The 15678-nt window shown below is 46.2% G+C and overlaps 2 protein-coding genes across 2 annotated transcripts in view; one reads left to right on the plus strand and one right to left on the minus strand.

Moving 5' to 3' along the window:
* The window catches only part of LOC121719265 (voltage-dependent calcium channel gamma-2 subunit-like), a 56882-nt gene extending 51404 nt beyond the window's left edge, over positions 1-5478 (plus strand). Inside the window, exon 4 of the mRNA XM_042104735.1 lies at positions 2967-5478. Coding sequence (XP_041960669.1) covers positions 2967-3616 — 650 coding nt within the window. The 3' untranslated portion in view covers positions 3617-5478. The remainder of the gene's footprint in view (positions 1-2966) is intronic.
* A 4166-nt stretch (positions 5479-9644) lies between these two features.
* Positions 9645-15398, minus strand: ift27 (intraflagellar transport 27 homolog (Chlamydomonas)). The gene is made up of 7 exons (XM_042104851.1): positions 15236-15398; positions 14446-14525; positions 11629-11688; positions 11394-11453; positions 11009-11126; positions 10407-10516; positions 9645-9842 (listed from the first exon to the last, which is right to left on the minus strand). The coding sequence occupies exons 1-7, from the start codon at positions 15267-15269 to the stop codon at positions 9759-9761; spliced, it is 546 nt and encodes a 181-aa protein (XP_041960785.1). The 5' UTR covers positions 15270-15398; the 3' UTR covers positions 9645-9758.
* Positions 15399-15678: the final 280 nt, after the last annotated feature.

A 15678-nucleotide genomic window follows, 5' to 3' on the forward strand; every position in this document is an offset into this window, starting at 1 on the left:
GTTACTTCAAAATCGAAATGTATTATGCATTACTTATTACTGTCATTTCAAAGTAATTTGTTACATTATAATATTACTGTCTCTGAATTGTAAGGCATTACACTACTATTGCATTACTTTTAAGTTACTTTCACCAAAATATCTGGAAATGTGGATTTGCCATTCTAAATCCAGTTGATTATGCTCAATCATATAGTCAGAATTTTGTTAAAAACCGACACTCTAACTCTAAGGCCTAGGCCTGCTCATTAAAATCAATAGAGAGCCTACTATATTGTAAATCAAAGCTTAAAGAAACTGTATGTAAGATTGTGGCCAAAACTGGTACTGCAATAACTTTCAAACTACTGTAGAGCGATGTATCCCCTTCCCCTCCCCTCTGACTGGCAGAGCTGGCAACACGGATGCCGAAACACTACTGACTTTGTGATTAGTAGATAGGTGGAGGGTGGCGCATCAGGCCAAAACACAACATGACAACATCAACATCAGTTGAGGGCTGCAACTCCACTTTTTAAATGACAATATCCTGGACAATATCCTGGACTACTGTTGTCAGTGATATAAGTATTTGAAATAACATGATTTCTTAATATCTAGTGACATATCAGGGCCATTTATGATTAATTGAAATACATTTTTTACATACGGTTCCTTTAATAAAGACATGTCAAGATGGTGGCCTACTGACCATTTTGGTGCCCTAAGTGAGTGGTTTTGAGTGAGTGACATTTAAATGATAACTCAAACACCTGAAGTAAAATAAAAGGCCTATTATTTACAGACCATTACGTGTGTTTTTAAACATTCATGCTGTTTTCTTATAAATGGTGCACTGTCTCTTTAAGAGCATTGATTTTTACGTTCTCATAATAACTTTTTGCCAGCTCTTGTTTACAAGCCTTGTTTGTTGAGTTACATTGATAGCACAATATTAACAATAATATGCACAATGTTAAGTTGTTTTAAGCAGCCTTCATTGATTTGGAAAGTATGCAATAACATGTTGCATTTCGTTTTGCAAATAAAAGTGAATTGTGAGCCTGGTATCCACCTAGCTATCTGAATGGATTATTTTTTTGTCAACTCGGCATATCATGTGCTTCATGTAAATGCTTGGAAAACGAATTATTGAAGACTCACCAATTCCATTCTAGCACTACGTGGTGGAGATTGAAAGAACCCAAAAAGTATCAAACTTGCATGTGCCATGGTGTTAGTGCATTCTGACATTGTAAACGTTATTGATGAAGAGTGAAATGCAGTGTGCAGTAAAGCTACTATTTATTGGTTAGGCTACATGTGGGTGCCCCCTCTGTCCTTTGGTGCCCTACGCAAAGTGTGTGATGCGCGTGGTGGGAGCGGTGGCACTGCCAGGCTACACAATCTTTTTTCTGCATTTCTATCCCTTTATTCTCTTTAAGTTCAATTGTGAATTCAAGTTCACAGCTCAAAGCTGACATGCACTAGAAGTTTGTGTTTAATCAAGAATCAAAAAGATTAGCGTGGCACCACTTTAGATGTTTCATTAAATGACTTGTGCTATTTCGCGAGGCATAGTAGATCTTTCGGTTTCGCACAAAGTGCACTAACTATTATGTTCTTCATATCCTTGTCTCTGAGAGTAGGCTTATGGCCATCCCGCAAATAGAGTCCGCTGCAGCCACAGTCTTTAATCTTCAACCAGTATCATGAGATAACGTTCAACTACTTGTGTGTTTGTATGATGATTGAAAGTGGTTAGCGTCTGTTTATTTTCTTTCCAAAGTAAGTACTGTAGTTACACACTTCTACAGTAAGCAGTTAGCTCATCCCTCTGCAGTCTCCCACTTAGTTGTGAACATGGGTTTGTATGTGAGAGACTGTGTGTGTGTGTGTGTGTGTGTGTGTGTGTGTGTGTGTGTGTGTGTGCACGCACGCTCACGTGCGCCTTTGTGCGCTTTTGTGTGTTTGTGTGTATATGTGTGTGTGAGACAGAAAAAGAAAGAGAGAGAATAGATAGAGTGCTTGTGAGATTGTGTGTGTGCGTGCGCGTGCGTGTGTGTGTGCGTGCGTGCATGTGTGCGTGTGTGTGTGCATATATCTGAAATAGGACACAGCAGAGGCCAAGCCTGAGTGCTTAAATACTAGGCCAGCCTGCTCAGCATGGTGAGACTGGATCTTCCCCGTAGTGTTCACTCGTCAGAAGTGCCAGACTCACTTTTCCCTCCCTCCCTCCCTCTCTCTCTCCCTCCCTCCCTCTCTCTCTCTCTCTCGCTCTCTCTCTCTCTGTCCTGATCCTGTTGCTGGGCCCAGAGCTACCCATTGGGATTAATCTCTAAAAATAAGGTGTCCCTGACATACTTTTCTCTGATCCATCGACACGCTTTTGCTCATTCTTCTTCTTCTTCTTCTTCTTCTTCTTCTTCTTCTTCTTCTGTGAATGACTGAATAGAAGATGATTCTGTGTGTATGTGTGGAAGTGTGATTTTTAATGTGAGAATCAGAGAGGGGGTTTGTAGAGAGCGATGGAGGAGATGAGTGATTTGCCTGTTAGAGATCATCATTGAGTTTGACCCCAGAGAGGAGACAGTTTCCTCTCTATTGAGATGATGACAAAAACCAGTAGTTACAAGAGACACTCTTGACTCATGATAATAAAACCCCTCTGAATTGTCTTTAATGATTTCCTGTTAGATGTCCTAACCTTCACCTCATGTCTCTATCTACATCATCCCACTTTTCTTCCATCGTCTCCCTTTTCCTTCTTCTTCTTCTTCTTCTTCTTCTTCTTCCCACTCTTGTTGTTGTTGTTCTTCTACTTCTTTTTTTCTTCTCCTCCTTTTTATATCTCACTGTTGTTGTTGTTTTTCTTCTTCTTCTCCTTCTTATTCTCACTCTGGTTGTCGTGGTTGTTGTTCTTAACGTTGTTGTTTTTTGTTGCTTTTGTTCTTCTTTGACTTCTTCCTCTCCCATCCTCCATACAGGCCTGAGTAACATCATCGGCATTATCGTGTACATATCAGCCAACGCGGGCGACCCGTCCAAGAGCGACAGCAAGAAGAACAGCTACTCGTACGGCTGGTCCTTCTACTTCGGCGCGCTCTCCTTCATCATGGCGGAGATGGTGGGCGTGCTGGCCGTGCACATGTTCATCGACCGGCACCGCGAGCTGCGGCAGGAGGCGGCGCGGAGCCAAGGGGCCGCGGGGCGGATCGGACGGCGGCCTGGGCCTGGCGGACCGGGCGGGGGCGGCGCCGACTACCTGCAGGGCTCGGCCATCACGCGCATCCCCAGCTACCGCTACCGCTACCGCCGGCGCTCGTCCTCGCGCTCCACCGACCCCTCGCACTCGCGCGACAACTCGCCCGTCGGCCTCAAGGGCTTCAGCGCACTGCCCTCCACCGAGATCTCCATGTACACACTGAGCCGTGGTGGAGGTGGAGGAGGAGGAGGAGGAGGAGGAGGAGGAGGAGGAGGGGGGGGGGACACCCTGAAGGCGTCCCACGGGACCCCCACCACCACCTACAACTCCGAGAGGGACCACAACTTCCTGCAGGTCCACAACTGCGTCTCCAAGGACCTGAAGGACTCGGGCCACGGCAACGCGGCCAACCGCCGCACCACCCCCGTATGAGCCCCGCCCCCCTCCTCTCTCACTCACGACGACATCCCACGACCCTCTTCCAGAAGAGCCTCCCGCATATACAAACCCTTCCACTCACTCACACACACACATATACATACATGCCCTCAGCCAGGAGGAAGGAGATAGAAATAAGGAAGGAAAGGAGGGAAGAGACATAAAGACAGAGTGGGAGAATACGAGGTTGAAAGCAAACGTAGATGATGTGTTGATAGCTTCCATGAGTCCCCGAGTTCGGGGAGGCGCAAGAGTTGCAGTGATTAAATCATAATCATTCAGAAAAAAAAAGGCACTACCGTCTCTGCCCAACATTGATGAGCTCAGTGTGTGAAGTGGTGGAAAGAGATAGCCAGGCGAGGAGAGGGCTTGCTGACTAAATAAGGAGGATAGGCCATGCGTGTGGCGAGTTTTGAAAAATATAAAAAAAAACAAAAATATTTAGATTTTTGTTTTTGTTTTTAAACTCGTCGCCATCTGCTGCTTAGGTGTGGGAGGGATCTCTGTTCGTCCTCCCCACCTTTAACCTCCAATCATCTCACTCCATTTGATGACATCCGTGTATTTTATTCTTTTATACATGGTTTAAAGGTATTGGCATTAAATACTGTGCCCAGCTTATACCAAGTTTTGTCGAAACAAAAAAGATCCATTATGAACTGATTATATATGGCTATATAAATATATAGATGTGAATAAATTCAACCACAGGCCCTCCCTGATGTAAAACTTTAGGGAAAAGGAAGACATTTTTGGAAGAAACAAACAAAATAAACTAATCAAAACTTAATAAAGTTGCCATGGAAACCAAAAGAGCAAAGGCAGAAGGGTGTCATTGTGACTCAGCTTCTTTTTTTTTTTTTTTCTTCGGTGACTGGACGAAGGAGGAAGACGCCAGCTGTGGTCACCTGAACGACTTTTTAAAAAGTATCCCTTGTCTTGCTCTTTACAGGATCCGTCTGCCCTTTGACTTGTTATTAGTTTGGTTTCATTTTGTTTTGTTTCGGTTCGGTTCTGTTCTGGAGGCCTTGCCCTTTTTCTCTCTTCAACAGAAACAACGAGCGCTGTCTAGTGGCTTCCACGGAGTCGCACAACGACTGGTCAGCAGTAGAACCCTGAACTACCATCTAACACTGAGAGAGGATGGAGGGGATTGACGGGTCGGCAGCTGAAGGGTTTGGGATCAGGTCAAAGGTCAAGGACGAGAGAGCTAGTCAGACAGACGACAACAGATCAACCTGCAAGAGGATAAAAACTGTAAATGGGCAAAGAGATCCCACATGAATGACTTCCAGATAAAGAAATTTACGTGCATGCTCAAAAAAAAAAAAACAATGAAATGAAAAAATGTACAACCAACCTGCTGTTTGGAAATGTACATTTTGAAAAGCGATAATTATAGATGATGAAGTGGGTGGGGGGGGATTCAGAGAGAGAGAGAGAGAGAGAACACAAAAGGTGGGAAAATGTCCCTGTGCTGTGTGTTTTTTTTCTTTGTCATTTTGTATTTTAATTTTTCAAGGGGATGATTTGATGTTAATGGGGCTTTATTTTATGCTTGGGGTGGGGGTGATGATCAATCTTAACAAACGAACAAACAAAGGCCTTTTTTAACAGAAACAAAAAGAAAAAGAGAACAACGTCCTTTTCTTTGTAAATGTACTTCTGTGTTTCATTTTTGGACGTCACACTCAGCCTTATTCCTCTTTTTCATCGTCGTTTGTTTTTCGTTACATTGTGTTGTTTCAATGAGGTTCACAAATGAAAAACAATGGGAAAAAAAAGCTATGCCATCTTCTTCAAAAAGGTGCCAAAATTGAATGATCCTAAACTTGGATGCATTACGCCCCAATGTTGAATAAAATTGTAACCCCACTAGGGGAAGTACAAAAAAGGTTGTCGTAACTATGTATGGGTTTTTTTTTTTTGCTTTTCTTTCTTTTTCTTCATCTATATAGCAGCACGCAAACTACACTCACACCAACACACCAATGAGATTCTACCGATTCATATACATTCTTCTTTTATCTCGAGGTAAACCACATCCACTGCATGATATACTTGTCTGCCTTTCTGCTCCATGCTGTTTCCAAGTGAGGACACAACATTGCTTGAAAGCCAAAGCCTTATAGCTTCTGTAGAAACAGTGGAAAATGTGACACCATTACTGCAAATGGACTAGTCTAGAGAAGGAGGTGGACGACGTGGGGCCTACTCTACGACAACAGCGCTGCTCAGAATGTCCGACTTCTCTCTCCGCTATCACTCCTTCCTCTGTGGTCTGTGGAAAGGGCCCATCACGGTGCAGAGCATAGTCCAGTCCTACAGGATGTCCATTGGCATTCTGATGCTGCAGCGCTATCTGTTTAGAGGTTGGTGTAATCTCGCTAGCAGGATGTCTATTGGCATTCTGATGCTGCAGCGCTATCTCTTTAGAGGTTGGTGTAATCTCGCTAGCAGGATGTCTATTGGCATTCTGATGCTGCAGCGCTATCTGTTTAGAGGTTGGTGTAATCTAGCTAGCATCTGTTTAGAGGTTGGTGTAATCTAGCTAGCAGGATGTCTATTGGCATTCTGATGCTGCAGTGCTATCTGTTTAGAGGTTGGTGTAATCTAGCTAGCAGGATGTCTATTGGCATTCTGATGCTGCAGTGCTATCTGTTTAGAGGTTGGTGTAATCTAGCTAGCAGGATGTCTATTGGCATTCTGATGCTGCAGTGCTATCTGTTTAGAGGTTGGTGTAATCTAGCTAGCAGGAGAAAAGAAGTCACGCTGGCACAGAGTTTGATTCAAGCTGAGAGTTTTGTGGGGCACTGTGTGTGTCTGTATGTGTGTGTGTGTGTGTGTGAGAGAAAGTGTTTTTAGTTTGAATGTGTGTGTGTGTGTGTGTGCTTACGCCTGTGTGTCTGTGTCCTTGCCAATTATTTGATGTCACTGACAATCCGTTAGCCTCCACATTTTTGCTGGCATTTGAATATGGAGCATTTGCCTCCCTCTCTCTCTTTCTCTCTCTGTCTCTCCCCCTCCCTCCCTGGTGTGCGGATCAAAGCTGTGAGTGCGGCTCTCTGCAGCGTGGTGTGATCAGTGAGGAGGAGAGGAGGGGGAGTGTGCGAGTGGAGTGGACCAGGGACAGAAAAAAAGGGATGGGGGGGTGGGGATTGATCATGGGGAGAAGGGCGAGAGTGTAGAAGTATGAAGGCCATAGGCTATTCCAGAATAGGACCTGAAGACCTAAAAACGGCCATAGACTGGCTCTGGGGACTCCTTCATTCAAAGCAAGAAGGAGCCAGGAACTTGGTTCCAAAGAAGGCTCAGTAGGGTTCCTCAGCCTAGTTCCTGAACCACAGTAATCGGGTCATACAGTTTTTGTGTGTGTGTGTGTGTGTGACGTGATATACAACACAAGGACAGTTGAGGCTTGAGGTTCTGAGGTACTGAGGCACTGATCGCCCTGTTAATGTGTGGCTCAGATTCATTTTAGCATTTGACCACAAACAAAAGTAGCTTTGGTGAGAAGCTCAGCAGCTCAACCAAACCACTGACTTCACTGTTAACCTCTTTATTTTTGTAGGCTAATTTGACTGCCCTCACTCCAAACTCTTTGGTCATGAGCCACCATACACACACACTCACTCACACACTGTCACAGAGGCGAGAGAACCATGAGCATGGACGCTAGTCAACCTGTGGAAATATCAAGCCATGTCACAAGCTAACATGCATACCACACACTGCCTGAGCAACGGAGCAAGGGGCGAGAGACATTGGAGAGAAGCACTCTCTCCCACTTGAGCCTAATAAAGCTTGGGCTCTTGCTCCCTCTGATGGTGATTAGATGTACTGCGAGTTGTGTTGGGTTGTGTGTGTGTGTGTGTGTGTGTTGTACCAAGCAAGCAAGCGAGAGAAAGCGAGCAGAGCAGGTGCAGAATACTAATAGCCGTGCAGTACACTGCAGCCATACCTTGCGCATACTTCTCCAGCCTCTCCACACCACTCTCCCCCACCTCTCCCAACACACACACACACACACTTCCTATGTCTTTAACACGCTTTGCCAGAACAGGAGTCAGTGGTGTGGTTCTGATAGGGTTTGCCATGCGATGCTCAAGTCTTTTCTCTTGAGGTTGTTTTGGACTGATGGTGGTGGTGGTGGTGCAGGTGATGGTGTCTCTTGATGCAGCTCAACTCGTAGGTGGGTGCTGCTGCAGTGTCTGTCTACAGCAGTTCATTCAAGCATGGTGTTGGTCATTCAAACAGCATGGCCATGTGTGTGTGTGTGTGTGTGTGTGTGTGTGTACGTGTGTGTGTACGTGTACGTACTTCCACGTGAGTGCCTACGCTTGGCCCACTGCTTCGCCAGGCCAAGGGGGAAAAAAAATCCACAGGACAGTCTGGGTGTCTCCCTTCCAGCCCAGCACGTCCACACTCCCATGCCAGGACGCCGGACGCTGCCTCCCGCGGCCCGAGCCAAGGCTCTCCTCGCTGGGCCAGACGGGTCTGGGAGCTGCCCTGCCCTCGCACTCACCTCCAGGCCCCAGCGTGTGGCCTGGCTGGCTCACCGCCTCGGTGCAAAGCCTGTCGGGCCCCCTGCTAGCCACAGCACAGAGCTGGACCAAGCCAGCGAGTATTTAATGCGAGCGGTATTTTAAAGGAGCGATTCTATCTCTTTCTGACTCAGCCTGTCTCTCGTGTGCAGTAATTAGGCTTAGGCATGCTGGGACACATTGATTCATAATCGTAACCCCCCAAACATATAGAAACAACATTTACCTCTCAGTGTGTGCGACTGCGAGTGTGTCAAGTGGGCTTGAATTAAACAGCCTACAGTAATTATAATTATAAAGGCACATTTGTGAGTATAGCCTTTAAACTCATGACCACAATCTTAACACACACACACACAAAAAACAGATTAGCATATTCATTGCCATATGTTCCTCCTCGGTGGTATTTAACTTAGAGGTGTATTTGCTGACAGACTCTGAGGCTTCAGTAGTGGTGGACGATGATAGACATTTGGCGTTGGTCTCGTTTTGCACGTTTCTGAGCCGCGGCTGCCGAGGGGAAGGCGGGCTGACTGGCGGAGAAGGAGGAGCCTGTGAAATTGGATTAAACGGCCGATAGTTGTTCTCTGGAGTGGACCGGAGCCCTTGAAAAGGCGACTCGAGTCACAAGAGGCGAACCGGGACAATGCCTCCTGACCCTGTTTGGGAATTAACCTTGAAATTAAAAACTGTAGTCCTGCTTCTCTCTCTCTCTCTCTCTCTCTCTCTCTCTCTGTACCACTGCAATTTGTGAAAATGGCTGCTCTAAGACTCAGTCATGATAGTGAGCCCTAAAGTCCCACATGCACAGTGAGAGGACTTGATGTCTCGCCGGGAAAATGTCACACAATAAAGCGGCCATATTGTTTCACTTGCGAGACGAGAGCTCAGCTTTGCCCCGGGGTGATGTCAGTACTCACTACCATCTCAGCTTCATCTACTGTATGTGCAGAACTTTCTTTTTTTATTATTATTCTACAGAACATTTGGTGACATTTCTCAGTCTTATGTAGGGCACAGTCGACCACTCTCTAGCTACCATGACATCTATGCAATACACTCTGATGACCTACATACAGTGCCAAGAAAGGAAACTCTACAAACATACATGTAGACAAATCAAACCTTTAATTGGTTCACCGAGCTGTGGGTAGTGGCACAGGCAAAAGGAATTACAAAACATCTGACAGAGCATACATTTATGTATAATATTATATCAAAACATTTGTATATAATCATTTTGGTATGTAAGGTACTGGGACGACAACTGTAGCCAACACTGTCATCGCCGTAGTATGTTCCAAGCAGTCCATATAAAAATAAATAAGGGTGTAGTGTGTGCCCGTAGTGTGTGTCCGTAGTGTGTAGTGTGTGTCCGTAGTGTGTAGTGTGTGTGTGTAGTGTGTGTCCGTAGTGTGTAGTGTGTGTCCGTAGTGTGTGCCTGTAGTGTGTAGTGTGTGCCTGTAGTGTGTAGTGTGTGCCCGTAGTGTGTGTCCGTAGTGTGTAGTGTGTGCCCGTAGTGTGTAGTGTGTGTCCGTAGTGTGTAGTGTGTGTTCGTAGTGTGTAGTGTGTGCTAAGGGGGAAAAGATACTCTAGACGGTCTCGATCTGGTTCTGGAGAGCGTGAAAGCCCTGGGCCAGACAGACAAACGGGGCATCGCAGTTCTCCATCTCTTTCTGCAACACACACACACACACACACTCATATCAAGAGAGGGGCATTTCCCACATGCACAGGTAGGCACTTAAGAGCACCTCCATCCAGCCACCTCCATGTACAACTAGATTTAAAGCTAGCACATTGGCGTCCCGTCGTGCTAAGCCAGCATAATTATGTGATGAAGAAGACAGACGCAACTCCATTATAGCAGTGCAGAGACTGCTGCTCCAAACCCTCCCCCCTAAAAGAAAGAATACGTGGGAATGTGTGATTTTTCCATCCCCCCCCCCCCCCACGACATATCACTCCTCCTGTCTTCTACTGGCAACAGGTAGGCTGCCCCCGCTCAGTGCGTGGATTAACAGTGACGTCCACTGTCGTCCAACTATTTCAGTTCAGTGTGCGGCCACGGTCAAAAACAGAACGGTCGAAGTGACTATTTGGATTTGGCACGTCGTCCTTGTTGCTAAAGGACACCCTGACATCCAGCTGAGACAAAGTACCACTGAGACATCGTCTGAGTCGCCAGTACAGCTGCACTCTGTGCGTGTGTGTGTGTGTGTGCGTGTGTGTGTACTCACGGCGGACGTCTCAAAGTACTCCAGCCCTTGGCTCTGAGCCCACTCCTGGGCCACGGTCGTCTCCACCTCCCTCCGTGACGACAGGTCTGATTTGGTGCCCACCAGCACCCCTGTCCAGGGCACGCACACACACACACACACACACACACACACACACACACACACACACACACAAACACACACATACACACACACGCACACATTAGTATTGTGAAGACAGTTCTCATATTAGTTAGTTAGTGATATTACATTTATCTGTACTGTTAACGGTTCCCAGACTTATTAAAGGCACAGTCCACAATCAAATTGATATTTGAGCTCAGCGGCCAATCAAATCACACCCGTCTCTGCTCCTCTCTGCTGATTGGCTTGAATAGTCTATGACAGTGCAAGCCACTGTGCTTCCTATCCTCAGAGACAAGGAGTTTTGATCTACTGCGTACAGAATGCATCCGGCTTGGGAAATGTATTATCACCAGACAAGGCACAGGTCAGTAGTTGCGCTAAGTGTTGGACAAGGGAGAGGTGAGAGAGTGGCAGCTGAACTCTGGTTGACCCCTGGGTGGTGTGCTTGGGCAGGGTGTGGCTGGGGCGTCTCTTACCCGGGACCTGGAGGCCCTGGGAGAGGGCCCGCACCCTCTCCAGCCAGCGGCCACAGCTACTGAAGGACGCCGCGCTGGTGATGTCAAACGCCACACACACCACCGACGGCTGCCCCCACTAAAAGTCAGAAAACACACACACACACACACACACACAGATGAGTGAACATACAAGATGTAAATGAGTACACACACACAAATAAATAGGGGCATATGCCGTACATTCATTTTTAACACAAGACAGACTGGTGCATGACATGCTTTCATGTACAGCCTTCAAGTCCCCAAGGGAGAACAATGAATCAAATCATGTGTATGATATTTACTGCTGATGGAACACAAAACATAAATCCAGATGTGACATTGGGAGAACAAGGACACATACCATTTTCTCACAGAACTCCGCAAAGATTTCTTTCCCGGGCGAGTCGAAGATGTACAGCTCCTACCCAGATGAACAGAGGAACACACAGAGTCCAGGGGTCAACTGTGTTTGCTCACAGGTACATGATGCGTAACGGTTTCTAACACGTAACACTTATTGTAACATTCAGTCAATATATCCGCACGATCTGTGTAGAACGTTCTGTACAGAACTACGTTCAGTGAAGAACACTCACCACACTGTCACTAGTGTTCGGGATGTTCACACACTTTGTCAGCAACTCCACTCCTGTGGTCTGTAAGACATTGGTCAGAGATATAGTGTAAAGGCATTCAATGGCTTATAAGAGTAGGGAATTCTGTTCGCTTTTGGCAAGAACCACAACACACCAAGCTTGAGTGGAATTTTCCACCCTGTGCCCAGTGGCCATTTGACATCCCAACAGATGAGGTCAAGGCTAAGATTAAGCTAAACTGTATTGGTGACCACAAACCTTTCTGCTACACAATCAATTACACTAAGCTGGGTCATCGCTCCTCCGCCTGGTCCTCCAGAGAGCCATTATGATGTCATAGTTATATGTGTGTGAACACAGAGATCAATCACACAAATCTGGCTGCTTCCTCCGATGATAGTTCATGAATTACACACATTGAGGGAGTCTTGAATATGAACACTAAAGTGTCCTATACGTATATTTGCCTCTACAGGATTTGTGGACATTTGATCAGTTTGACCCCCCAAACAATAATAGCAGCATGTATTTTTTATTTTTATATTTGCTTGTTCTAGTGCTCGGGAGGTACTTAGCTCTTTACAGAGGAGTAAGTTCGACACACTCGAAGAGCGGAGCTTGGTGGTCTGAAATGACACAATCCGCAGGACTGTGTAAAGCGCACACCCCGACCTGTTCAAATGCTAACAGCTGTTCCGGAGCTGCCAATCTTGCTCGGAGTTGTCGCTGCTCCCGCTGACATCATTAGCTTTACCTGATGAGGTGAGGCGAGCGGCGACCGAAGCAGATGCCATGTCACTCGAGCCGAGCCGAGTCGAGCCGAGCCCTCGACCCTCGAAGGGATGGCGCTGCGAGATCGGCAGCTCGGCCTCTGAGATGGCGGCCGGCAGTGGTGGTGGTGGTGCCGGTGCGCGGCTAACAAGGCCGCTGCTCACCGGAATGCCAATGAGCCGTCGTTAGGAGAGGGGCGCAGTGCTGGAGACGCCGTAATGAGCCGCTTGGCATTTAGAGGTGAGCCCGAGGCCTCTGCTGGCATCACTGATGCCCACCCACCCAGCCCCCTCATAACACGCGCACGCACACACACACACACACACACACACACACACACATTCTCTTCAGCTAGAGTGTCTGTGTACGTCTCAACGGTTAAAAAACAACATTTGATTAAATCCTCTTTCCAAACTCATTATAATCTAAATATGACTTGAAATGTTCTTCCTTTGTCTCATCCACCTCAACCTCAACCTCAATCTTCCAATCAAGGCACAGTGCGTGCGTCTGTCTCTCTCCTTTCCTCTACCCCTCCACCTCTCCTTCCTTCCCCAAGCCTGGAGTCGCTGAGGCTCTTTGTGCTGCGGAGCACGTCCAGCTTGTCAAACACCTTTAGTGCATCCACATCCACACACACACACACACACTCACACACACACACACACACACATCCACATCCACACACACACACACACACTGATTACCGTGGCCTTTGTATTAATTATTGACATTCCTGTCACCTGCAGCCTTCTAGCCTTGCTGACGCGAGCAGAGCTGCCTAGCCCACCCTCCCCTCCCCCTTCCCCTGCCCCTACCTACCCAAGGCAATCGACAGGAGCTTTTGCAATCTGCTCAGGCTCCTCGGATGCTAAGGCCAAAGCCATGTGCATCCTGGACCTGGCGCGGCTGATAAGCCTGTGCTCCGCACTGCAGACTGCACAGCCTGGAGCAGGCACCAGCAAACCCTGAGGGAGCAGGTATACGCCACCCCGCTGCAGCTTGTATAGATACAGGAGATACATGAAGGATACACTAGACCTCACGGGGCAGGTAAAGCCAGACGTACACTAACAGTGGGGGGAATTATGTGCAAAAATATAACGAATATTGCTGACAAGCACCACTTGTTGCCTTCATTTACAAAAATATCCAAAAGATGAACATGTCATAGGTCTAAAATGTCAGAACACGGTTGCACTAGTTTTAATATCTAACAGCACTTTAAGCTTCCTCATCTCTTCCTGTGATGCATCCACTGGTCTACAATAATAATAATAATAATAATAATAATAAAACTTTTAGCAAAGGTATAGGCAGACCCTTACTATTTAGATTAGGCTAGTAATTAGCATCCTTGCCACAGCAGACCAGACGAGGCCTTGCGTTGCTCTCAGTGAAAATCTACTGCAGTCCTGGCTTTATGTGAGGGGCCACGTTCCATGAGATTCTGGGACTGGTGCGTCAATACCACATTTCTATGGGGGTGGGGGTTTCTCCGGAGCACAACCTTGTGCTGACAGAGCTGTACCTTTTTCCTCCACCTACTGACACTGGAGAGCTTTTAACGGTTTAATGGTAATGTAACTGACGTAGCTTACATAGGCAGTGTTGCAGAACTGTTTGGATTTACATACAAGTTGGTTCAATATTGCAGACAACTCATATTATATTTTACCACGTCTGCTCGCGGACCGGGACCACACTTTGAGAAACATTAACTGCATTCTTGTGTACTTCTTGTGTCCAACTCTACCGCTACATTCAGTCAGGCCTTCATTGTTTGATCAACTGACTAAGTTTTAACACAATCAAAAGTAACTGAAACAAAGAAACAACCTGCACTGAGGTTGACAACGCATGTTCACCATTCAGATTAAACACTAGGGCTTCAAGGCTACACCTAGTCCGACCCTCTTTTTTTTTTTTCTTTTTTTCACTCAGGGTTTTTACAGGACTATACTTAATCCATGCGCAGGAAACCAACATTGGATGTTTGATAAACCACTGACTGCGTTACATTTGTATGTTTTAGCCTTGTCTCACCATAGAATACATTTTCTGGAAATGGGCGCCGTCGCTCCGGAACATCTGGGACAAGGCGCTTTTCCCTACCGCAGCATCCCCTGTGAAGGCAGACAAGCATACGCAGTAGTAGCCTTGCAAGCACAGTTTGTGTTAACATCATAAGAACGCACCGGGGAGAAAGGAAGATTCTCTAGGACAAGTGGGTGGGAGGGGTGACAACATTATTTGTACTAGTAGATGTTCATAAATTTTTCTATGGCAATCTCGTATTAATAGTCTTACATTAACGTTACTGAATAGCAAAATATGGTTGTAAAGAATATTAAAAATGAATGTAGGCTACTTAACCGTACTGGCTAGTGACGATGACCGAAACTGACTTGCAGCCGAAATATTCGAGAGGGGTTTAGAAAGGTTTGCAATGTAGCAGCTATCTAATAGGGGGAGTTCCGATAGCTTGAACACTGATCAATTTCGCCTTGGATAAAAAAAAAAACGTCTGGCAACTCCATACATGTGAATGTAAGTAGGATGTCAGTTGTACTATTATCTAGCGTTAACGTTAACTGATAAGTTGCTCGGCTAAAGGAAGCCATCACCAAAGGATCAAACCATTTCCCTAACATCCACTTTGATAAGATAGCAGGTGTTGTCGGCCACCATTTGAAGAACAACAATTGGCGAGGTTGACGTTTAACGTTAGTCAAACTTCCAGCTAACATGCATGATTGCAGTTAGCATGTTGATAATATATCAGGCATGTTGAAAATCGGCGTTTGACAAACTAGCGACAAGCGAGTGTCCTTACCAACGAGAATGCATTTTGCCCTTAACTTCACCATTGCCGGGAACAAGTAAGAAACACAAATGCAGCCTTGAACACTTAGAAGCTAGACCATTTGTTTTTAGCTTCATCGGTTCTCCAGCCCTCGCACAATCTTCCTTGTAGCTCAAGCATACAATCCGTCGCATAGTAACCACAGAGAGAAAATGTGGCAATATCATTGGTTAGTAGTGTATTTGACGTACATTAAGGGGCGTCTACGTCTAGTCTACGTTGATCTAATTTTATAAATCAGCATCACCACTAGAGGTCACTGTGTAGCCTACGCTGTATACGGTTCTATGTGTTACGCACTGGGTCATGTTCGGTCCCAGGGCAGTTGCTGCTCAACATGGTCACAGTGTAGCGCACAGTAGAGCTCACAAAACTCTAACGTTGTAACCGTCATTTTATGTTTTTTTCCAATA

This window comes from Alosa sapidissima, chromosome 9, assembly GCF_018492685.1.
Source record: "Alosa sapidissima isolate fAloSap1 chromosome 9, fAloSap1.pri, whole genome shotgun sequence".
Classification (NCBI taxonomy): Eukaryota; Metazoa; Chordata; class Actinopteri; order Clupeiformes; family Clupeidae; genus Alosa; species Alosa sapidissima.